The following is a 25,855-nucleotide window of genomic DNA, read 5'->3' as shown; positions in this document are numbered from 1 at the left end:
TTGTAATTGCATCCTCAAGTTTCTTTTTATTCCTGATTTAATAATTCCTGGTTTTAATAATTTTCTGATGGTTATATGACTTTCTTAACTGGTAGAAGAAAAAAAGAAAAACTTGGCACCGTAGAATGTGTACATAACGTGATTAATTAATGATAGTGATTAATGCCAAAATATATCATAAAGACATACAAAAAGTTCCTTGTGATGGTATGGCACTAATAGATTGGTATAACTAATGTGGGATTGATGTAGTACAAAGTATTTTTATGACGACTTTTTGACGAGAAATTATTCTCTACTGTGGATGCACCGCATAGCGGAGCACGCCACCGATCATAGCTGCATATTCTTGTAGGCTCTACTCATCAAGCACGTATCTCGATGCACCTCTATAGGAATGAGCGGTTGTGAGTGGCGACATGCACGCCGCTTGGTGCATGCATAATTTCTCCTTTTCGACGGTGTAGTTGATCCTACAACAAATAACTCCATGACTCCAAAGATATGCAAAGCAAGAGTTGCATATCTAGAAAGCATTAGTAGAAAGATCACAGAAGATATCTCTTTATCTCTTCCAATTAAATATCTCTTTCTCTCTTCCAATTAAATGTTTTGTAACTCATTCCTTTAATACTGGCTTAAAGGTAGACAAGAGGTGGTGGTGCTCCTCTATCCATCAACATGTTTGTAAAATATTATTGCTCATTAATCATCTAGACATAAAACTGGATATTGACAAGGCATTTTCATAATTTTTGTTCTTGTGTATGTTTATGATAATGCTATAATTTACTACTTTACTAATAGTTGTGTCCATATATTGAAAACTTATTTTTTATTAACTCTTGAGAACATCATTTTAAAAAAAAAATGTTTTTAAAATATATCATCCATATATAATGTTTTTCACTAATAAGAGGGTATGCCTCTAGTGTAGGGCTAATCTCCAAAGTATGTGAAGATTTATTTGATCTTGACCTTCCAACCTTCATCGCTGTGAACCGCAAGTGGAATTGTACTGCAGATCCAGCTATGGGGCGAGCCAGCACACTTGTTTGGAGACATTAAGAGAGGTTAATATACTTGCTATTGGAAACATACATTAGTTTCACATAAACCCTCCTTCAAGGAACATGAAATTGAGGTCAGATCAGGTTTTGGAATGATTCAACAAATTAAACCTCATTTATATATGAATTGCTTTTTTAAAAAAAAAAAATCCAACCAAAGCTAATCTATTTCTATTTGATTTAGGACTACTCAAGCAGAGCTTTTAATTTACAGTAAATTATAAAAATCCTCTTAAGATTAGAGATAAACTATACTAATCTCCAATAGTTTAAAAAACCTATGCATAACCTCCTAAAATTTATTTTGATCCAACATTTTAGTTCATAACTTAATAGAAAATTAGTCAAACCATTAATCTTATATGGGACCTAAATACCACAACAGAAAAAAATGCGAGCATTCTCCTAGAGTAAGGTCACGGCGCAGTCGTTTGCCTGTAATTTTATCGCATGAGATGCAATTTTTTCTATAAACTAGTTATAATGCACGTGCTTATGCATGTGTATTGAAAAGAAAAATTATCGATGAATTAGCGGTGTTATTACATTATCAAATATTTGGGTGAGGAAATATTCACTAATTATTGCGCATGTCGGTGTGATCAGAAGATGATCGGTGATTCATTGTGCATTATTGATTCATTTTTTAAAAGAAGCCATAATATCTGAAAATCTCTACTATAGAAGGATTGAAAAGAGGTGAGGCTACTGCTAATTTCGACCGAAAGAGAACTATAAAGAAAATTATACTGGCATATTCATTAAGGATGCCGGCAATTTAGCTTGTGGCCCCAGCCATGTTATCACCTAGCTGATTACATATTTTGAGTTAGCAGACCAGAAATTAATTACAAAACAAGTTTGCAATTTTAATTGGTTGGGTTTGATACATGTTGGCTTGGGTCATCGCAATAATACTACATGGGTTCTCCTCATAGTGAACTCTTTCAGATATGTTATTCAAGACATAAACCATATAAGAAACCATACGAGTTCTCAACGTATGAATACGAATTGTCTACTAAAACGGGTAGCAGAAAACAATTTGTAGGACTCAATAATAACAAAATGCAGATAGATATGTCCATGTTGTCCTGACCCTTTATTTCTTTTTTCAAAAATCAATGAACAAAAGTTATCTATTTGGGTACTTGTTTATGTCTATAAAAAGCCTATATACGTGATGTGCTTTATTTAAAAGCTTTTTACAGATATGGGCTGGATGCTGGTGTTTCTACAGCTTCGAAAAAGTCTTGTAGATATTTTGGAACAAACAGTGAAAAGTGAAAAAAATGATAAGATTGGACTAGGAAAAAAATGGAAGCGGAATGAGTATAGAATAAAAAGAATATACTTATTTTTCTTTTAGCAAAGTCGATTTCTTCTATAACTCTAGGTTAAGTCTTGGGTCTCATGTCAATTGTGAAATATCTCGTTTGTTATACCATATTTCTTTGTTGAAGTATGGAATTCTCTTCTAGAGCTGCTTGAGTTAGCTAAATCTTCCTAAATCAGATTGAAATCAGCATCTTGACAACATGATTCTATCTTCCTCCAAAGAGCTATCATCCCAGTACCCCTATGTCTTATTAAACTTGTGATAAATTTGCCAATTTCGATCGAGGAAGCATCCTTTTAGGGTTTGCCTTGTCCAAAGCAGAAACTACATTTCAGTCGATTAGCAGCAGAGGTCAATCAACAGGCAGCAATGCCTTGCCTCAAACAAATAAGGAAACATCTTTTTATCAAGAAGCTTACTTGGTTTTGTCCGTTACTATCACAATTTTATTCTCTCTCAAGTTTTTTTTCTTTTTTTTTAAAAAAAAAAAAGCTTCTATGAAGTTGTAAGGCCATGAAGATCCCCGAGCAAGGGATGCTTTTTTTCTTGTAGGTGAGGTCTATCAACAGCTTCCAGTAAATATGGTCCATTGGTATGTTTTTCATCCAATCAAAGGCCATATAAACAAAAGTAAGCATAATCAAAAAGGCATATGAATATTGGTTAATTATTATCTAAGCACTTAAAGTTCAAGATCCAACAAGACAATATTTGGTTGGCATTAAATGAAGCACTAAAAATTCAAGGTGCAAGTGCAAATGCCAGGTAACTCTATGGAATCAAGCAAGGATTTTGTGCCTAAGCAATTTACCAATTCATGGAAACAGATAAGTAGATTGCTTTATCGCGCCTTGGAAATTATGGGTTCAAAACACAAAAACAGCCTCTACTGCATATATATATATATATATATATATATATATATATATATATATATATATATATATATATACTGAGTTGCTTTTTTTTTTTAATGGAACGAGGCAAGGATTTTGCTCCTAAGCAACTTGAGTTAATAATTAGAATTCAATTATTTTATCAAAAATCAATGATTTTGAAAACTAATAAGAGGACTTGTGAAGAAAATGCTAGAGAACTCCCTTTGGAAGGAAGGACCCTGAGCTTAAGCAATTCACTCAATGAGTCAAAACAAGGCAGTGCATATCACTCAATGAATCACAAAAGGGTGGTGCATATCACTCAATGAATCACAAAAGGGTGGTGCATATCTACCAGCATGAAGAACAGTGCCTTGGAGTGAAAAAGAAAACCTTGGATATTGTACGACACAATGAAAATCAGGAACTCTTAACAACTCGACTCCAGATGATAGGAGATTGCGAGTGACCAGGGATACCTATAGAGAGACTTTTTAAATGATGTTAGGATTCTAAGATGATGGCATGACGGCATAATGAGCAGGAAATATTTTAAGCATATTTAAAAATATTTATTTAAGAATAGGGGCAATATTAGAATATATATATATATATATAAAATTGAGAAATTAAAATTAAGAGACTTCTAATTAAGATGTTTGGATTGTAAGCATTCCTCACCATGCCGTGCAAAATTTTGATCATCATGAAATCAATCTCTATATTTTGAGCTAAACTCAACCGACAAATGTTTAAAACTACTTATTTTGTCAGTAATATATAATTGCAATATGCCATGGTATGGCATGTTCATGACATGCTATTGTGCATTACAGCAGGCTCCAGCTTGCTCATACTGGGCTTAAGCCTCTTCCAGGCAACCAAACATACCTCTAATGCTTGAACTTTCAAACAGGCATCACCCAAGCAGGTTTATCTTAAAAAATAGAAACTCTTTTAGCACAATCTGCTTCGATCATTGTAAGCTTCCCTGCTTACTCACCCAATTCCCATCTCCATCAGCAACTATGTTGTATATTTGAAATCATTTGATTTCCATGTTTATTTACAAATCCCTGGATAAAAGCATCTGCCCCACCAAAGAACAAGGCCACAGATCCTAGTCCATATGTTGAATTATATCTCTGATTAGCCACTACCAAGGGGAGGCATGGCTGCAAACATACATTGCAGTGGACATCAATCGACCAGTTCAGAATAAGGAAAACAAATAAAGAAAAACAAAATGGGAAGACACACCAAAAAGGGATGGACTGCACCAGCACGCATGCGTGCATATTTTACCACCTTGAATGAATTGCCAACCCAGATGCAGAAGGTTTATTCATCTTCCTACCAGCTACAATGGCACAACAACAGTTGAGAATTAGGCATCTATCATCTTCTATTTACAATGAGAAAAAGAAAAAGAGAAGTGCAATAGACAATGGTCTCTTCATAAATTTAGTGAAATAGGAAGACAGTACACGTGAAGAAAGATGCAAAACGAACAGAAAAGTATCAGACAAGCATCATACAACACGAAAATCTAAACATAGCTCGGTTCTTTAACCATGATTGACACTTGCTATTTATACTTCACCAGGTCACACTAGAGTTTCATCCAGTGCAAGGACTCTTATGAAGCGAGGGATGGTAACGTGTGGAAGTCTTCTTTCTCAAATCTCATGCAACTTCACAACAACCTGATCCAAAAAAATAAAAAAAAAATGACTCATAGACGAAATTGAAATATTATAACAACATATAAAGAGCACAAAGAAGGCATACCTCAGCTACATGTGGACAAATGAAAAGAAATTGCGGAATAGTTCAAGGATAATCTTCAGATACATCACCAGTGAGTGAAGGGAATGAAGGAATAGATTTTAGGATCACCTTCCTGCCACCCTTGCAGCTAGGGAGCAATTCAATTCCATTATGTGGAGGCGAAACCCTCTTTCGGTTAGGGGAAGCAGTCTTCACACCATTGCTTGGTGATGCATCACATCTCAGAGCATCCGGAGTATCATCCTCAAGAACATTATTTACATGCTTCTCAAGCTTATGATGAAGAAGTGGGATTTCAGACTTTCGGAAAGGCTGAGATGTATATAGCCAAGGAGAAAGTCCAACAGAAAGTGTAGAGGATCTTGGGGGCTTGGCACTTGAAAAGAATGACAGTTTGACCGATGGTCTGAAAAGTATTGTGGTTCTAGTATTATTTTTTAGAAAGATAACTGAAACTAAACTAGGGAAAACAGGTAGAAAATGCTGAACCTGCAAGTTTCCAATGGTGTCACAGATAAGACACCTTCAGAAGAATGATTGTCATCAATCTGCACACTAGCATGTTGTTGGCCATCATCATCTGGTTTGTCCTTGTCCCTTTCACAATGATCTGTTTTGTCCTCTCCCTGGTCAATTTCTTCAGCTCCTATTGGTACAATACCTGTTGAAGGAAAGAGTTGAAGCAAGAATGCAGCTAAAGACCAACAAAATGAAATCAATGACATGCTTAACGGATCTTTGACTTTTAATTTCAGAATAAGTTGTATCTTTATGTATTCAAACCGATTGAATGTAGTTACCATGTATAATAATGGTTGCAGGAAGGCTTTACAAATAACCCACACACCATTGGAAGTTATATTGGGGAGGAGGGTGTTCTAATACCATGAACTTCCCTAATGCCCTGGCAAATAAAAGGTGCAACCATGACTCTATCACATCACTGGACCAGCAACTAATGAGCTGAATATTGATTGATCCACATTAACAGCTCATCTGAGATAATACTTGTGAGTAATAGGTCCCACAGTCCCTGGATGTTAGGCACTAGACACAATGGCCAAACAATATACCAGCTTTTGTTGCATCCAGACATCATAAACAATGTATCTAACACAAAATATATAACAAATGTTTCTTTTAACCTCATCATGGCCTAGTCAATTATCTGCTTCACAATATAAGCATGTAACCAGAATTTAACACAACCACTTTGAGAAGGTACCAAATGCTGGGCCACTCCCTAAATGGTAAGAGAGAGAAAGGAATAGAAAAGGCCTCAGGAACTTATTCCACAATCAATTGTCATGAATTTCATTATGGGTTCCATGCAATCCAATTTACATTAGTAGTTTCGATTTTCCAAAGGGAAAAAACAAACCGGTTTTCAATTTGGTCTCTCAGGAAGTATTTGCAAGGGCGTATACCTGACATGGATAACGCATATAAGGGATATCATTTGCATCAAATTGTCAGCAGCCCCAAAACCAATTTCCTTAATTAGAGAGGCATCCAGAAGGGGCATGCACTGGAAAGGAAAATATATTAATGGAGCTGTTAGTCAGCTTTTCAAGTCTTGCTGCATATGCCAGTTAATGGTGATGAGCTCTAACACCAGGCACCAAAAAACTTTTGTTAGTCATCACGGGCAAAATGAAGAAAAGTAGCTCAGTGAGTATGCTAGCAACAATACCTCAAGATGGTCATGCATGAACCAGAAAACACACAGAGAAGAGCAAGATGGAGAAACGCAAAAGGACAGAAAAGGTTGAGAAGCCTAGGATAACACAATGTCAAAGATGTCTACAGAAGTACAATAGAATACCAAAATATGAAAGCAGGTAAAATCCACAATCCAGATAGATAAAAAGTAGTGGATCAAACACATAACAAAAGACTTTGACTCACTACATCAAACAATTTCCATTAATGAAACCATGTAAATCCATCATAAAATCAAAAATACGCATGTCCGATGAAATGGTTGTTGCTATCTGCTCCAATAACGAATCATTGGTTTAACTGAATAACTAAAGAAAATAGATAGACCTTTCTCACATAACAAAAGGCTTGGACTCACTACATCAAACAATTTCTATTAATAAAACCATGTAAATCATCAGAAAATCAAAAATATGCATGTCCAATAAAATGGTTGTTGGTATCTGCTCCAATAATGAATCATTGGTTTAACTGAATAACTAAAGAAAATGGATAGAACTTTCTCTTTGTCTCAGGTTGATGGATCTTCTCAATTGGAAGATCTTCCATATGGATAATACAAATTCCAGTTGATTGAGACTAATTCTAATTGTTTTGCTCCAAAGCAAAGATATTCATGGAGACCAGTTCTGTCATATTATGAAATAAGTAGCACAACATGGCTCAAACTCAAAAGTGTAAGTGCATCAAAAATGTGAATTATTGATACTCTAAAGCGTAAAAAAATCCTTTTGGCTGATGATAGCATGACTTGCCCCATAAGAAAATGCTCAGCATAACCAGACAATCGAATGGAATATTGAACTCAACACTCACCTTGATAAGAGAACTAGCGAGGGCGCATAAACCCTCAGCCATGGTGGCCACTAGGCTGCAAACTAAGCCTGAAGTGGTCAGTCCCTACAAATGCACTGTCTGATATACATCAGAAATGAAAGAACATATACATGGCTCTCCGAATATCATAGCAACCCTTGCAAATTTCCGTGCCACCTTTTCAAGATGAGAAGGCAGAAGACGAAATGGATATAAAGTTCAATATTTTAGAATAGATGGACCGGGGAACTAAGCCACCTGTATGCCCTAAAGTCAACTCTAGGTGATCCAAAAGTCCAATTTCCTGGAATAGTGGGCTAGACGTTCATGAGCAGGAGAAAATTACAGGCAACACAGTTAGGTAAGTAAACATTGCAAGCCTAGGTAAAGAACCAAAATGTAGTGGAAGTATAAAGTTATGAGACAAAGTGCATGTCCCACCAAGAAGGAATGACAAACACTAAAATAAGTATTAAAGGCACAAGGACTTCAAGCAACCAGTGCATCAAACTCCTGATGGTCAAAATAAAGGAAGAGAACATGCACCATTGAGGGAGGCCAACAAAGTGGAAAATAGCATACAGAATCAAACATTTAAATCATACAAGATCCAAGAACTAAACACATCGGGGAAGAAAAGTAAAAAGAATAAAATTTAAGGGTTCAAACGAGATGAAACAACCCAAAGAATGGATTAGAGCATCTAGTATGGCATCATAATGACGATGTAATGAATAAAACAACTGGTCAATGTAGATAGCAAAGTAGAAATAGCAGAAGTCTATAACAAACAAAGCAAAGATGAAGCTTTATATACGTCCATTAAAAATTGGATGAGTTAAATTGACCACGAAAGACTTGGTTGAGAGGTTAGAAAAATTGCAACAAAATAACATGGTGAACTAAAAGCAATCTAAGGCAGTATTCACCTAGGTACAAAATTTGGCCAGAGGCAAAAACATTGATTAGTTATTTGAAGATCTATACACACATTTTAGTTACTCTCACAATGTAAAACCAAACCACATACTCAAGATCCAAGAAGTTTTCAACTCTTGCCCATGTTATTGGACTAACACAATGCTTCAATGATCTCCGTGATAAAGGAAAATCCTACTTGACAAGGAGAGTTTACATGCAATAGCCGAGATATCCAGTTCAAGATTCATTATCAAGATTGACAACTTTCACTTATGATGTCATAAAATCTAGAAAGCAGGAGTTGGATCTATGCAATTAATCTAAAAATAGGAAGCAACATCCCAATATGTACAACTACATTGGGCTATGGCCATCTCATGTAACATATAAATTCAAGTACTTACAATGCTACAATGTGACTACATATCAGTACATCACGAGATACCAAAGGCAGTGCCAACTCTTTGGAGAGTCAGCAGCTCATTATATAGAAGAGCAGTGTTTTAGAGTGTTTTCAGATGCATACAAAATCATGATACCTTGTTATTTAGAATAATTTTGTCATTCAAAGATATGATGTAAGGCAGCATTTGTCCTTGCTTCTGTTAATAAATTTTGAAAGATTCTGGAGATTATAGAATTGGACTATTCAACTTTTAGCAGAATTCTCCAACTCCATACATTTTCCTTCTTTGACATTTTATATTTTTTTTGTTTTGAGCTATCTCCTTTTAACAACTGATCACCACCTATGAAAAATCAAACATATCAAAACGTACAAAAATTTAGAATCTTGGTAAAGCATAGAATTTGAGATCATGAAGATAGTGGGTCTCTAGAACTCAAAGTTCATGCTGAAATTTTTATTACATTAAAAATAAGATCTATAGTAGTTCCACAGCCACTAAATATCAGGTTGCATGGCGATCCAAATTTGGCAGTTAAATATTTGATAGTGACAGAAATAAGTTCATTTTTGGAAAGGTCTTGAGCTCTCCCACTTTCCTTTTGTTTCTTGATCATAATGTTCCCCCGCCCACCCTGTCCTTCTACTTTTAAAGTTCGTCTTACATATCTGGGAAGAAAACTACACACTCCACATGATCTAACAATTGCCTCCTCTGAATATCTTTTCAATCTTATTCCCATCCAAAAGTAAATTAGCATCTCTATTTCCTACTTCTTTTCATCCTATCAAAACCAAACATAATCAGAAGAATCTTGAAATATCATATAGCACCTTTTTTCCTGAGTGTCAATTTCTACTCACGTTTAGTCACCATTGAAATGTTTATCGAGCTGGAAAAAAATAACTATAAAGATGGTAAAAGTATGTGAAGTGATAATATAAGGGTCTGCTCCACAATTCCTTACATGGCATAGGAATGATTGACAACTAAGGAATTCAACTGGCCACTTTTCATGATCTCCAACTTCAGAATATTAGAATGCACAAAATCAAAAGATTTTTGAATAAAAAATAAGGGCAATTGGACAAAATATAGTAATCAGATTACAAAGAAGTATGGGAAAAAAAGCACAACAATAAAGTAGAAGCAAAAAAAACATTTAGTAAAGCTGTTTGCAGGTTTGAAGAAAAATCAGAACAGCAGTATCCCGTCAGGGACCCAAGTAACAACAAATTATCTAAGGATGAATATAGGACTCAGTACTCACCCTCTTTCCTTCCAAAGGCATTCTTGCATCCCTCACATCTGCAGCTGATAGAGCATCCAACACCACCCTTAAAATAGAAACCAGCATTCCCATATCAGATAACATGCAATACAGAAAGCATGTTTAGTGAGCCAAGAGGCAGAACCTGATAGCACTCGCAGTATTTCTTCAGGCAACTTGACTTCTTGCAATTGCATCCTCTTTTATGGCGGGCTGATGCTGGTGTCTTGTTAGCATCTTCCTAAAGGGTACCAAAAAGGTGATCTCACTAATAGCAAGAGAAAAGAAAAAGGAGAGGAGAATGTGGGGGAAAGGTTGGGAGTGGTGGCAAGCAGAAAAAGATATCGCATAAAATTCCTACCCCCATTTCCTGGCCAGTTTCAGAAGTGCGAATCACTTTAGGAGCAAATGCAAGAGGATTGCGAGATTCTATCTGCTTGCGAGTAGCCAGAACTGTTTCTACATGAATCAGCTTGTTAAAACACCCCTGGCATGAGCAGGGCTCAGAACAGTAGACTCCAGCAGCAAAACACTCACAATAACTGCATGAAATGTCAATAAAATAAATGACCATTTTACAAATAGAGTCTGAAACAAGTTTGATTTAAAACAAAAAAGATAGAAGAACTTCTAAGATTTGCACACAGGAAGCTTTGAGAATAATTTTAAAACACCGCACAAAATAAGCGAATTCCTCCAGAAGATAAACTTTATCACAGAAACCAAACCAACATTCAACCAAAAAAAAAAAAAAATACTTCAAAACAACCAACAATTTCTGACCAGGCAGACCATTTCAATGTAAAATTGATGATAAAAGATGAAATCAAAAAACAGCTTATAAAACAGAATTGTGCAAAATTTATCTTCTACAAAAGCATTACCAGATCAGGGGATAGGTAATACGATACAGAATTAGGTCAGAAACAACTCAGTTCATACAAAAATGTAATTCCAGAAAGTGTTCTACTCCTTGCCTTATTTGACAAGGAAGGTACCAGCTCGCGTTGATGGTAAAATTCTCTTGATGGTTGTATTTGAGGACTCACGATCCTCTACGGTGCATGCTTGGACAGGCGCCACATCGCTCAACTCAGAAACGGAGGGCTCTTACACAACGTCTCGACCCAGCATGTTTGGCAGCCCAAGGCAACACTCTTCGAAGGCCTCTCTAACACATGGTTAAGGAACTGCATCAGAGCCCTCACTTTCCAAGATGAGCGAGATGGTGACTATCCGAGCATGCACAGCTCTTACAATGCAAAACATGCACTATAGAGGATCCAGACTTATTCCTGCGCCCTGGGTGCCAATCCTGCTTTAACCAGGGTTGGGAGGGTTAGGGGATTCAGCAAAGGGCTACCCTGCTTGGGCAGCCCATTGCCCACTGGCCTCTTTATACCTAAAAGATAATAATGATAAAAATTAAAAAAGGCGAAAAATTAAAAGATGTCAGACAACAAACATGTCAGAGAAGATGCGCTCTCTTGACAATTATATGTACGGCAGTTTGGCGGACTTCAGCTATTTGCTTATCCAGCTGAAGAAACAAAGTTCTGTTGCAACAGAAATGATGCAAATGAAAGGGCAGGCACGATTCAAGAATCAAAGCAGAGATATCACCAGCCTTAAATTTCAAGCTTGACCAATATCAGAATCAAGCATAAATTGCAAGGCTTAGATTGAATCTACAAGCCTGTTAGATACAGCGAAGAAACGAACTAGTTACGTCTTAGAATTATGAACTACATACATAGAACTAAGGAAAAAAATTCAATTTTCCTGTCAAGAGTACCCCAAGTAAGGAAAATGAACAATCTATCAGGTTCAGGAATTTTCTAGTATATGGAAGAATTTTCTGGTACTAGCCTAGCATTATGAAAAATATGAGGGACAAAAGGAGCAGTTATATTAAAGATTTGCAAGATTTATGTTACATGAATTCAGATTTAGAGAAAAATTAAATGCAGTGACAGAATCTTACAGTTTCAGGCATTTTGACTTCTTACAATTGCAACGCTTGCATGCCTCACTTTCAACTCCATTTTCTGACTTGCGCCTGGCTCATGATTTTTCGGCACCAGTTATATATTGAAAGACAGATAATGTGGCAATAATCAAGACAACCAGTGGCAGCAGATAATATACCTTTTCTTCTTTGGACTAACTTGATTTAGCTCCTCACCGTTACCAAGAACAGGTGACTGAGAAGCATCATCATGCATAATATGAAGGTTCTGGACTTCATTTCCAGTAGAACTCGCATCCTTTTCAACAGCCAATGACTTACCTTTCCACCCAGATGTTGTTGGGCCAAAGGGGCCAACAGGACAAGGCATGCTGATTAATTCTTTCCCAGAAGCCAGCATCTCTTTAGTGCCCGGTCGTTCTTTTGAGGTTGTCGCAAGAGTATTCAAATGTAACCCAATTCCAGGCAACACACATGGTGCTTGACTAGTTCCAGGCCTCGAGCATTTATCATCAGAAGCCATTTTCTCATCGGACAGCGATGAGCTTGAAGAATGGTGATACGAGTTGTTTTGCAAATTCTTTTTAGAAATCCCAGCCATATCAAAAACCAGACAGCGCCTTCGCATGCCACGCTGTTGTTGGGAGTCAACCTGTAGTAGAGAATTAGCAACAGTGACAGCATATTGTTAACCAAATCACAGATACAGGTGAAATTGGATAAACAAGACCGAATCCACATATTATTTGATGAAGTTGGAGAATAAAACAACGAAAGAAAACAACCCCAGAGGATACTGAACATGTAAAATTTGAGAATGCCAGACCATTTTAGACATAATATTCACAATTTTCAAGAATGACATCCTAAATCAGAAAGGCCAGCAGACAAAGGCATTAAATATCTGAGCAACTCTTCGTGTATAAAACTGCAGTATCTGGACACCACAAACATAATAACATTAGAAGTTTCATCATAGCCATCGTTTGCAAATTAACAGCGAGTAGTTGGATAATTGCAAGTAAGGATAGGTGTAAGTGATGACTGACATCATAATCAAAATAGTAAAGTATGCAGAGACATCACTCAAGCTGCAGTTCATTCACTAAATTGCTATATTCGGTGTGATTCAAGGTACCTTGGACTCACCACAACTCTAGGAGGAATGAAAAAGCATACAGCTTAGTCATCATCCCAGGCTCCTCTAAGGAAGGGTTTAAGGAACAACCTACACTTGTATGCTCTATAACAACAGCACTTCCAAGGCAGTTTATTATCTACCCAGCTTCCCAAAGGCGAGTGAGCAGCAAATAAGTCCACTAAAAGATTGAATATATCAGCTGGTAGCAGAATGATGGGAAGAATCTCAAGGGGTTAAAGTCACAAACAAATTTTTTTTGACTAATACATTTCATTTGTTGTGAAACATATGAGATATTCAAGTCAAATGATCAAACAAAACAATTCAAACGGGGGAAATTTAAAGACAACAAACAAGATTTCCAGAAAAGAAAAAAAAATTGTCAACAATAGTAACCATGATTTCTGAATAAGATCTACCTTGTGGCCTGATTGAATTTGATCACTAGTTCCATTGGCCATCTTCTGGGTTTGATCACTTAACAAGACCTGCTTCTGACAAGTGCCTGAGAGAATTTGCAGGGTATGATCTGTTTCATCTTCCTTACCATTTTCTGCACTACAGATGACTGGAGGATCCCCTGCGGCATTTTTGACACAAGGACCAAAAGACTCATCGAGTTGTGTTTTATGTGAATTGTCCAGGCCCTCTGCAGGCTTTGATGAATCTCCTAATTCCTCACTGGGTCCTTTGCAAGCCTCTGATTCATTGTTGGAATCAAAACTCAACAGACCATCAGCATTGTCAGGAATTAAATTCACCCAGTTGCACCCTACCACTTCATCTTTGTTTTGCTCTAGTGGATAATTTTCCAGAAACTCAGATTCAGAAGCAAGTAGACTTTTTCTTTTGTCCAGACCATTTTGAACAAAGGGAACCAGTTCTACTGGTGCATGGTCAATGTCCAATTTAACATCCATTTTGATACCATACCAAGGTGTAGTATTATGGTTGGGACTACCAGAGTTATACTGCTCTGGCTGAGGCACATTACTAGGTAGAGTTGAACATTCATCAGGAGGGTCAACAGTAGCTTCATTAAGTGAGCAAATTATGCTGCAACTTTCTCGTGCGATAACAGTGCATCTGGATAGTCTAACAGCATTTAGAACCCCTGTACATAAGTTGCTTTCATCCACATTGTCAGAAGAACTCTCATCTTTTGAGAAGTCGGATGAAGAATTCCTATGAAAAGAGAAAAGCACAAGGATAGCCAAAACATTCAAAATAGGCAACAGCAGGTTGTAAATATGCACAAGCAAGATGATTATATACCTTATCAAGAATCTTGATTCCCTTTGTGGATTGGCATGTGGTGAAGCAAAGATGGAAGAAACAGATGGCAGATACGATTGCACACTGTGTACTGAATCTACAGATTTAACAGGCTGGATAGGAGACAAACTATTTATGAAGTTAAAGACAGGAGAATCCTGCAATGATATACAAACTCATTAGGCAAATAACCCCCGAAACCTGCTAAATTCCCATGTACAATTAGACATACTACATAGGCCATACTTCTGGGGAAAAAACCAATCAACTTTATGCATACATACTTCGCATATTGCCTGACCACGAGAAAAAAAGTCCCGAACTGGACAGGACGAATGTTATCACCCTGCACGCCCACTGATAGGGATATGTAATCCTCAACTAGATCGCAGGTCAAATAAGGAAGGAAAAAAATATAAACTCTAAAAAATGGAAATTAAGTATCCTAAATCTTGGATCAAGAGACAGAATATTACAGGAGATGTCACAGAATGGCCAGCATAGCAGCATTGACTAAGATATTGAATGGACGTTGCCACTAGTATGATAGAAAACAACATTAGATAAAATCATGGAACATGAGATGTGAATTGAATCAAGAACAGTAACCTATATTTGCATCATCACTGCAAGAACTAAATGATGTCAGTAACAGCACGAACACAAAGACAAAAGAAATTCTCACATAGAGAGATTTGCCAAAAATTAACCTAATCAAACTGTAATCTTGATAGAAGGACAAGGAATTTGATGCACACGAAGATCAACAAAGAATGGCGCAAGGCTGCATCCGTGGATGAAGAACACAAACACACACCAAGGCCTGCTAAAACCTAACAAAAAAATGCAGCACCACTTGAAATCTCATCTCATTTTCAAGAATCAGAGGAGGGAATACTCCGATCCATAAGTTAATTTGTCGGATCCTAGCACTTGGATTGAGAGAAGCAAAGGTGTACGTTAAATTCAAACCCTTTCAGATCCATTGAACCAGAATCATCTGAACTAAAATGCCAATTCGTAGCACACCAAGAAGAGGAAACGGAACAGAAAATTAAACCCTAGAGTGCAAGCAAGACCAAAAATAACAACCTAACAAAATTGACATTCTTTTTAGCACATAACATTCTATTGGAGGAGGAACTTTTAATAACACTTCAAACCAAGCAAATCAAAAACCTATCAGCAACAACCCCTCTACTTCCAGTTAAATCGTCAGTCCCGGAACCAAGCCCACCACATCCCAAAGAGATCAAAACGCGTATCTTCGCCGACCAAGAACTACAAATATCTCCAATGCCGGAGAAAATAAAGCAGAAAAACAAAGACCACACGACCCATCCAAACCATCTTAAGAGAAACTAATTCACCGTCCACAGAAGCACAAACTTCCCCGATCCAAGGAATTAAAATCCATCAAAACCCCCACATGACGCTACAGTTCCCCATCCCGTTCCAATCCAAAGAAACAGCCAAAAAAAATCCCGAAAATCGCAAAAAAGGAAAGGCGAGACTTCAAGAAAAGGGCATCGAATCGAGATCACCTCGAACTTAGATACTGGCGTGCCCCCGATCTTGCTCCTCTCCGGCGTGTCCATCTCCTCGGAATGCCCCAGAGCTCTCCCACATCCTCTTCCCCCCTCTTGCCCCCTTCCTCTCCCTCTCCTCTCCTCTCCTCTCTCTCTCTCTCTCTCTCTCTCTCTCTCTTCTATTCTATTCTGTCTCTTTCTACGCCACCGCTCTAGATTTCAAGAAGGGCGAAGGGCGGGAAGTCGATCTTTTTCTTTCCTCTCGTCCTAATCGCCCGTCCCTACTTACCCCGGTCGCTTTTTCATGTTACACCCAAATATTTATAAATCACCAGAACTCCCATCGTCTCCGCGCGAAGAGGAGTAAAAATGCCACCGGTGGTAGCTTAGTTTGAACGGAGCGTTTATTTTCAACTAAGAGCTCGTTTGGTTCAAAAAAGTATTTTTTTTCTTAGAAATATAATTTGTGAAAGAAAGATTCCTACGAAGAGAATGCCTGAAAATGTACTTTTGACATGTTTGATTAAACATGAAAAAGTGACAAATTTCTAGAGTGCTTATATTTGGTTGACCATCCATTTTTCTGAAAATATGTAATTCCTATTATACCCTTAATAAAAATTAATTCTTTAATGCCTCTTTAATACTGAAGGTCTTTTTGGAAAAAAATAAAGATGGAGTGATTCCCACCTCATTGGAAAGTAACTTTCCCATATTTCTTATGGAAAAAACTTTTCCATGAAATATGGAAATCATATTCCCATGAGAATACAACTTTCTCATCTCTCTCCTTTGAAAACTCCAACCAAACAAGAGGCATCTCATTACTTTCCCGTTGACCACACTTTCCCCCCTTCTTTTCCCGCGAACCAAACGAGCCCTAAGTGGTTCCAAATTCGAAATGCATGGGCATCGATCAAATTTGGGGACCGGATGCCCCACGCCTGGACATGGAGTCTGGAAGCGCTACTAATCGGCTGGTAGCCTTAGTGGTGCCAGATGTGACGTACTCACACGAAGGATTCGTACCGGACCCTAGAGGGGATAACCGAGCCGGGTCCACAGGTGAGTAGAGTATGAGTAAAACCGGCCGGAGTGCCCAACACACGGTCTTTTCTACCCTATCGAACATTCTCGGGGTGGGGACCTAGCGGGGGTGGGCTTGTCCTTTCCTCTCCTTTTTTTTCCAGCAAAAAAAAAAAAAAAAAAGAGAAAGAGAAGAGAGAGAGAGAGAGAGAGAGAGAGAGAGAGAGAGAGAGGGGAGTGAAAATAAGACCTAAAAGGGTAAGCAATCGTTTTCCTTCAAAAAAACAAAAAAGAAACTATGTAAGGGGACTTTACTGTTATTATTTTAACCTTTTGCCCCCTGGGAAGACGGATCACGACACCGCCTTCGAGAACGGGGCGGTTCCCGCTCCCAGGGAGCGGTACGTTCACGTCGTTCCTCTCCTCCTTGCTATGCGATGGGGGTGGGATCTGGTGCTTCGCGACGCAAATAAGATGCGTTCATGCGGCGGGTTCCGTTACGCGCCTTCGCCGGCGGGTGCGCTGTTACAACGAGGAAGGGAGGCGGAGGGAGCGGAAACGGCGACGTTAGGATTTTCTTTTGTTTCGAAATATAAAGAGACCCGAAGTTGACTCGGAAAGGAACTCGGGAATCGAGCCACGAGAGAAGATGGTGGTGCCCACGGGATAATATTGCGGGTACGCATCGAGTTCTTCGAGGTGGACGTATCGTCCTTTAGTTATTTAAAAATTAACGGTTACGATTCCTGGGCGAGTGATGTCCGGCAACTTGGATTCGATATTGCCGCTCTGCCAGCCTGCTTTGCCTAACTTTGCCAGCACGGTCAATACTGATCAGCCGTTCAGTTCGAACAGCAAACAGTGAATAGATTGGGCATGGCAGAGAAGGATGCCAACGTCAACATATATTTCCGTGAGACTGCAAACTTGTCGGTAAAAAACGTGCACGAGGACTGGTTTGGTGCGAAAAGTTTGCTTCTAAGCACAATATATACAAGCATTTTTTTTATGGTATGATATAGGGTATTGTTTTTGGGTACAATATGATATGGTATAGGCTGAGAAGGGAAGGAGGGTTTCCTATGTTGTTTAGTAAGGACAGATTTTTCATCATCTTTATGAAATAATTTTGTTTTTATCGAATGAAAATGGAATAATTCATGATGCTTGGCCGACCATTTTGAAAGAAGATCTAGATTTAAGTGGACCAACTAAGACGAAGTTATTTTTGTGACGGCAAGGTTTTGGCTTGAATTGGATCCAATATTTGGCCATTGCAGCATGTCCATGTCTTATGCATATGCATGTATATAAGCATACTTATATAATATATTAGAATATTATTTAATAAATATGTATTTTTTGAAAAATAAGGGAAGCTAAGAGAGACTTCATCCTTTAATCTACCTACCAACACCATTTGAGCTAATACTTGGCCTTGTTTATAATCAACACATATAATATACATGGTTGTAGGTAGGTTGTGTGTGTATTTGTTTGTGAAGTGAGAGATATGAAATATTAGGATGAGTAAGAACCAATTTGCATGCTGAAAGAATTTATTTGTTTGCGAAAATTTTCCAGTGAGCCCTTTTTCTGAAAGAAAAATACGATAGGAAACTGTTGAAAGAGATTAGAGTTGCTAGATGGGGCAATTAATCCATATTTTTTATAAATAAATAATACTTTTTTTAAGATAATTTAATTTATCTCTATATCATTGGTTCCATTGCAGATCTTACTAATAGCCTCAACTCTTTCAATCACACTCTTCCCCTCATATTTTTAGAAGCAAAAACCCTAGATAAAAAAAATCTTTCAGTATGTAAACAAGGACTTAGTTTTTCTCGTGTCCGTACTTTTAGTTCGTGGAAAAAGATAAACTTTCTTTAAAAGAACAACTACTTTAGAGTTTTGTTTGGTACGATGGTCAAAATAAACCCCTTTGTCACATGCTATCTCTAAACCAAACTAAACTCGAGGTCCAATCTAGATGCGGGTATTGATCATCCATTGATAACTTATGCATTCGATGATACAATGCATGATGAAAAGTCTGATTAGGAATAATCTAATTCATGATTATTACTAGTTCATGCGATTCGATATCTCTCCCTTTCACCACCTCACATCTTTTTTGTCAACATGCACAAAGTTGGTTGCAAATAACAAATGTCAGTACCCACACATGTCCTAAGAGGACAACTAAACTGGTATTATATATTTATATTCCACATGTTTGGATAATTTGTAGCTTAGTGCATGAGTCACAGGATCCTTTGTCCCCTCCCCCATTTTTCTCTCTCCCCTTACCTTCGATGCAGCTAATAGTTGCCACCCCTCGATCACTTGCAAGGCCTAGAGAGTCGATTTGTATATTTCTTGTTTGCTTCACCCAAGGTTGGATCTGTACATGTGAAACATTATTTGAAGAATTCAAAGAAAAAAATTGCTACAAATTACCTGAGCATTTGATCCATGAGATTGCAAGTAGGCCAATTTAAGCCCATCTATGAAATATCACTTAGAAAAAATTTGTACAAGGAACACTCCCATGCAATCTTGGTTGAACAGCTAAATCCACCCTCTAAGCATAGTCACGATCATACTTGTGGCCATTTTCTTGAGAGGAATTGGATGCATCTATCCTTTCCAAATGGAAATGGCACAACTCTTTTCTTTTTTTAATCTTTTTTGTTGAGGCAGGCACCTATTCCATTCCATTGCATCAAGAGGCAAGCTAAGCCGGTTTCCATATAAATGGTTTATTTCTACAGTCTGCATGGGGCTTGGCTCCATGACCCATATGGTGAGCATCAGCATGCAATGTGATCACATCGATAAATATTTTCCTCTGAAGGCAGCCAACACTGAACTTTTTTTTTGTTGGCACTCCTCGCATGCATGTTTCCCGCCATTTTTAACCGCATTCCTCACTCCAAGAAAAATAACATTCCATTCCCTTCTCTTAGGAGAGGGTAAAAAGTCTAATAAGTGAGAACCAATCTCGAGCCTTACCGTCTTCCTTGCTCTCGACCAACAGCATGTGAGGATCCGTGCGGGCATGTGTTTAGTCCCACATCGGTTATTCGTTCGGTAAATCTTGAGTACTCATACAGAATCAAGGAATCCAAATAATACCTTCTGGCTAGCCATTTTGAGTGAGGTCCTAGGTTGTTACAAATGGTTTAAGAGCGGATCCAGCCTATAACCTATGTAGACTAGGGAATAGTGCAGCACATTCCATTGGGGTTGACCACAGGCCGATCATGGTGTTTGTGAATATATTTGAATGGATTTAAACCCTTAGCTTGACGAGGACGTTAGGACTTGAACGGAAGAAGTATGTGAGGATCCGTGCGGGCAATGTTTAGTCTCACATCGGTTATTCGCTGGGTAGATCTTGGGTACTTATACAAGATTAAGAAAGTCAAATAATATATTTCCGCTAACCATTTTGGGTGAGATTTTGTGTTGTTACAATTCCATTCCCTTCTCTTAGCATAGGGTAAAAAGTCTAATAAGTGAGAACCAATCCCGAGTCTTACCACCTTCCTTGCTCTCGGCCAACAGCAGCCAATCAGAGATGATGTGAGCAATTAAAATATCTCGAAATTTCATAGAGACCTTATAGATTGAGTTTCATATGATATTGTTGGTGATGGACAATATAAGAAGCAATCGAATGGACCATACAGTTGGGTTTTTTATATATGTGAAGACTGAAAGGAATTTTAAACTTTGCTCTTTGTGTAAATTTTACTGATGATGTACTTTAGCAGGTATAATCTGGATTGGGGAAGATTGGAGGGAGGAAGATAGTAAAAACATGAGGTTTGGAGGAATTTGAGACAATGGTTTAACTAAATGTAAATAATTGAAGTATGATGTTTTCTTCTAGTCTTGAATCACAATCACCTTTTTTTTTTTCTTTTTATAAGACATTGGGAAACATAAATCATCAACACCCATTAATCTCATGCAAATGTCATAAATGAGCAAAGAAAATTTCATTGCAACGAGGTGCATGGTTTGCTCCTCGAACAATGGCCATAAATTCGAATGATGGCATGTTTGTTTACAAGTTGGGCACTTGATTAACCAAAAGCATATGATTGGATCTGCAGAAATGATTTTTTTTCTTTCTTTTTTAACGGTTCTTGAGACATAGCAATATAGTAAATTATAATCAAAAGAAGATTTTAATAATCAAATTTTTATTGTACATTAAGCATTGAATTTTAATAATTCATGAGTGAAAACTTCCGTAATTAGTACTGATATTACTAATACTAGCATCCACATGATGAATAAAAATTCTCTACATAGCCCGAGCCTTCAGTATTAATATTGGCCTCGCATGATATGCCATATATGTTTTTTTTTCTCCTTTTCCAACTGTTTTTTAAATTTGTGCATGACAATATAACAAATTATAATAAAAAAAAATTCAAGTGTCAAATTTTTGTTGCATATTAAGTAATGACTTTAATAATGATCAAATATATCAATATTTATATCACTATTACCATACCGAATGGAGCGCTTTGCATAAGCCGAGCCTCCAATTTAGATATATATAATAGATTAATATTTGTTGCATACTAGGCAATGAATTTTAATATGATCAACATACTAATATTAGTATAATTGAATGAATGGAGAGCTTTGCATAAATTAAGCTTTTATTTCAAATATATACTAGCTTATAGCCCACTCAATGTGTAGGGTATTTTTTTTTTTTTTAAACTGGTCTTGTAGTATATGGCACACTTAATGTAAGATATGCTTACATTTGATATTTTATTTAAAGCATATCGAAAAATAGAATTGTTTTAGGTGCACTTTTTTCATATTTTTTAAAGAAAGAAATTTGTTAGATTAGTTTCCATAAAAATGGTTTATATTTTTTAGATTCTCGGAGGAATAGGGAAAAGAACACATGTAAATAAGGAATGCAATAATACTTCTAGGGTATTTCCCTTTTAAGATTTCTGTCTTCAAGTATTTTCATGGTTTTTATTGACTTATACTAATTAGATCATTTTTTTACCAAACAAGAATTTGTTCCTCTCTAATTTTTCTTGACTAAAATCAAAAAAGATATATTTCAAACAATGTGTATATCAATTATTCTTATTTTCAGGCTCTTGTTTCTGCTTTTTTCTTCCCTCCTTGCTGAAAACTAAAGTAAGATATCACTATTATTGAGATATATTGTTTGATCTGTGTCCTGCTTCTTAAATTTACAAAATATTACCTAGATTAAGCTACTCTTTGATTGATTTGTTTATCATCCATTGTTTGTTTTTTTCTCCTTGAGTTATTTCTTTGATTTCATTTTCGTTTATAGCTGCTACACTGTTCTCTTGTTTGATTTGATGCATGGATGTTTTCTTACCACTGATTTTGCCTTGTCAATATCTATTTTATGGTTTCAGCACTGTAATATATGCTTTAGCTATTACTCAATATTTTAGATGAATTATTCAGTATACAGATGAGATCCACAATTGAACAATTATAAGTATATAGAATTTCAGGTATCTTAAATATTTGTAAAGAAGATTTTATATAACATATAGTGATAACAATGAATAAATGACCAGATAACTTCATTCTATCTAATCAATATAATTATGCATTCCACTACTATTAGTCTAATAATTTTTATATTTGCTATAATTGCATTATATATATATATATATATATATCCCAAATTTTACCAAATTATTGAAATATAACTAATATGCTGATAGAATTTTTTTGGATGTGACTACATTGTATCCGCACCTTAAGATCTTATCTAGATACAAGTTTGACGGTGCGATTTAGAGGGTGTTGGTTGGTGCACATCGAAAACCTCCATGGATCATGATGCAGCGCATGATATATATATATATATGTGTGTATATATATATATATATCAAATTTTACCAAATTATCGAAATATAACAAATATGCTGGTAGAATTTTTCTGGACGTGACTACATTGTATGCGCACCCGAAGATCTTATCTAAATACAAGTTTGACGGTGCGATTTAGAGGATGTTATGAATCATGATCACACATCCGGATCAAGAAGATGCTCTCAATAGCTTAAATAACTGTCGGAAAATTGAGAGATGGAAGAAGAATTTCACCAAAGAAGCAGTGCCTGTTAGAGTAACTCCATGATGATTTAATTCACCCCTCGGTTTACACCTTTAAAGATCCCATGAAAATTCTACCAACACCCTTCCCTCAGTTAGAGGAAGTCGCAACTCTCTTTCCTAATCTCATCCATCCAATCAGCGAGCGAAGCCGCACGTGCATCTCCCCTACCCACCAACCGTCCATCCCGATTGACCCTCATGCACACGCACGGAGTGGAGCCCACAATCGCTGAATATATTTTATTCTTGCACCGGCCATCCTCAACTTTTTTTTTTTTTTTTTTCCTTTTCTTGCAACCTATGGCTCATCCGTGTACCTCAAAAAATATCAAAAAATACTATATTATGGAGTGCGCTAGGTAACTTTCTTTTTTTTTTCTCGACTCAGTACCTCCAAAATGATCAGCCACATACGATGCCACTCAGTCCGCAGTCTGTTAGTTTTTCTAAAATTAGACTCGTTCCATTTTCCGGATCGAGTTTGTGTTTATTGAATTCAAACATAACCCGACCTATTTGAAATTTGAATAATTTTGGATTTTCAATCTTACGACTCTACCCTCCCCGACCTATTTGAAATTTAAGTAATTTTGGATTTTCGATCCTACGATTTGCCCCTACTCGATCCGATCTGAATATATAAAATTATTTGGGCCCGCGGGGGTTAAAACAAGTTTTGCAGCCATAGGTTGGTTAATCCGAATTGGACTCTAATTTTTTTGGATTGGGTCTGGGGTTATACATAGACCCGATTCGAATGACTTGTTGGGTCAAAAATTGTAGTGGTGGACCTGACCCGATCCGACTCGATCTTCTATTGAGTTGGATTTGGGTCGAAAATTAAGATCCGAACAAAAAACCAGATTGGGTCGGGGTCACTTATGATTCGACCCGGTCCGACTCATTTGCACCCCTATTCAAAACTTATTATCTTTCACTTTAATTTGTTATTGCTTTTAATTATCATGACAAGGTTGACGACGAAGATAGCCAGGAAATCATTATCATGAATGATCAAAGATATAAATCTCATTCACTCTTCATGATGTAGCTTCTATCTTCAAATCTCAGTCAAAGACACCAAAGTCCATCCTGTAGAAACCTAGGAAAAGTTTTTGAGTCGATTACAAAGTCACTTTCCATGCAATGAAAGGTAAGGTCTATAGTCCAAGGAGAAATTAAAAAAAAGGGCGAGGCCTATGGGAACATTTCTCAACAAAAGGAACTTTGACTGAAACTTTGTAGTCGGACCCACTTTACTCCTCTCAGAGGTGGGCTCCACTTGGATTATAGTCTGACGGAGTCAGAGTTTTAAGTAGGAGTCGTTGGCCGGAAGGATAAAAAAGGGTGGTTTCTTGCATTCTCTGACCAAAACTGATGACTTAAAACTGATTTCTGTGCTCGTGATTGACTTAAAACTGATGACTTGAATGGAAGGAAAGGCTACAAAGAATCCAAAAGATAAGCCTGATAAGGCTCGAACAGTCTCTGACCAGATCCTCTCTATCTACTCCGCAGAGTTTCTAATAGCTGTTTGGTTAATTCTTCCTGTGTCCAAGAGATTTTTTTTTCAGAACATAATACTTAGAAAGCAATAATTTTAATAGCTGTTTCTTTGGAAAATGTTAAAACAATTACAACATAGTATATTTAGAAGTATTGTTGTGTGATAACCAAAAAAAACTCTATGCCTTTTGGTAATTAAGATTTTTTTGGTTCCAAGATAGATCATTTAAGAAAAGAAACAAATATACTAGATATGAATGCATTTTATATGCTGGATGGAGCCCATCATGTGCATATGAAAATTTCCTTTTTTTTTACACATGGCAACGAAGGATTGGAATCATCAAAAAGGATTGATGCATATGTGAGGGGTGGCAATAAGGTTGTGCCGGTTCGGATATAGGTCAAATTGGATACAGATCAGGTCAAAATTATCAACTTAAATCTAACCTATTTTTTAAATATGTCAAAATTTCAGATTTGAATCCGACATGTTTATTAAACATGTAATCCAATCCACCTACATGACCTATTTATTAAATAGGTCAAATCAGGTTAAATGAGTTTGTAATGAATTAAATGAATTTAAATAGGTTAAGCGAGTCGGGTTAACCAGGTTTTGAAACAATTTTAATGGGTTAGGTTATGATCCAACCTAATTATTAAATATGTCATAACGGACTAAGCAGGCCAGAGGTTTGAACCTAAATCTATATAATAAATAGGTCTAGATGGATTGACTTATTAATGATCCAAACCTATTTATATTAAATCCAAGCATGCTTAAAGTGGATGATTCACAGGTCGGATGGACAGATATGGTCATAAATTGTCACCTCTATTATTATGAAATTGCCAGCTCGGCTATAGTAACTTTTGACAATTTTTTATGTAGACATATTGAGCGCTTTAAAGCACTTAGATAAAATTGACTGGATAGGCATATACCATGTAACTTTCCTTCTCATTTTACGCTGTGCAGTGATGGGTCTTCAAGATAATTCTTGGATGCTTGGAAACTTTTCAAAAAGATTCTCCA

At 36.9% G+C, this 25,855-nt stretch overlaps 1 protein-coding gene across 2 annotated transcripts; it reads right to left on the bottom strand.

The window, feature by feature from the left end:
• Positions 1–4,603: 4,603 nt before the first annotated feature.
• Positions 4,604–16,250, bottom strand: LOC120104513 (protein tesmin/TSO1-like CXC 3). 2 transcript variants are annotated; one of them, XM_039115784.1, is made up of 11 exons: positions 16,144–16,250; positions 14,600–14,757; positions 13,744–14,509; positions 12,363–12,835; positions 12,199–12,273; positions 10,576–10,756; positions 10,360–10,455; positions 10,215–10,281; positions 5,568–5,739; positions 5,079–5,484; positions 4,604–4,993 (listed from the first exon to the last, which is right to left on the bottom strand). In XM_039115784.1, the coding sequence occupies exons 1-10, from the start codon at positions 16,195–16,197 to the stop codon at positions 5,121–5,123; spliced, it is 2,406 nt and encodes an 801-aa protein (XP_038971712.1). In that variant the 5' UTR covers positions 16,198–16,250; the 3' UTR covers positions 4,604–4,993; positions 5,079–5,120. The 2 variants fall into 2 exon arrangements, with proteins under 2 accessions (XP_038971712.1, XP_038971713.1); XM_039115785.1 differs by having other exon boundaries at positions 5,187–5,484.
• Positions 16,251–25,855: the final 9,605 nt, after the last annotated feature.

The sequence above is a fragment of the Phoenix dactylifera genome, unplaced genomic scaffold (genome assembly GCF_009389715.1).
Source record: "Phoenix dactylifera cultivar Barhee BC4 unplaced genomic scaffold, palm_55x_up_171113_PBpolish2nd_filt_p 000007F, whole genome shotgun sequence".
Lineage (NCBI taxonomy): Eukaryota > Viridiplantae > Streptophyta > Magnoliopsida > Arecales > Arecaceae > Phoenix > Phoenix dactylifera.
Note: the sequence above shows the minus strand (reverse complement) of the source record. Positions and strands in the feature narration are given on the sequence as shown.

What these genes read in the sequence shown, in the direction of transcription:
- LOC120104513 (XM_039115784.1), bottom strand. Translation starts at nt 16,197, where the DNA reads ATGGACACGCCGGAGAGGAGCAAGATCGGGGGCACGCCAGTATCTAAG. An exon ending in AAATTCAATCAGGCCACAAG is followed by an intron (nt 12,836 to 13,743) that starts GTAGATCTTATT and finishes TCTCTACTACAG; the next exon opens with GTTGACTCCCAACAACAGCG. An exon ending in GTTAGTCCAAAGAAGAAAAG is followed by an intron (nt 12,274 to 12,362) that starts GTATATTATCTG and finishes ATCATGAGCCAG; the next exon opens with GCGCAAGTCAGAAAATGGAG.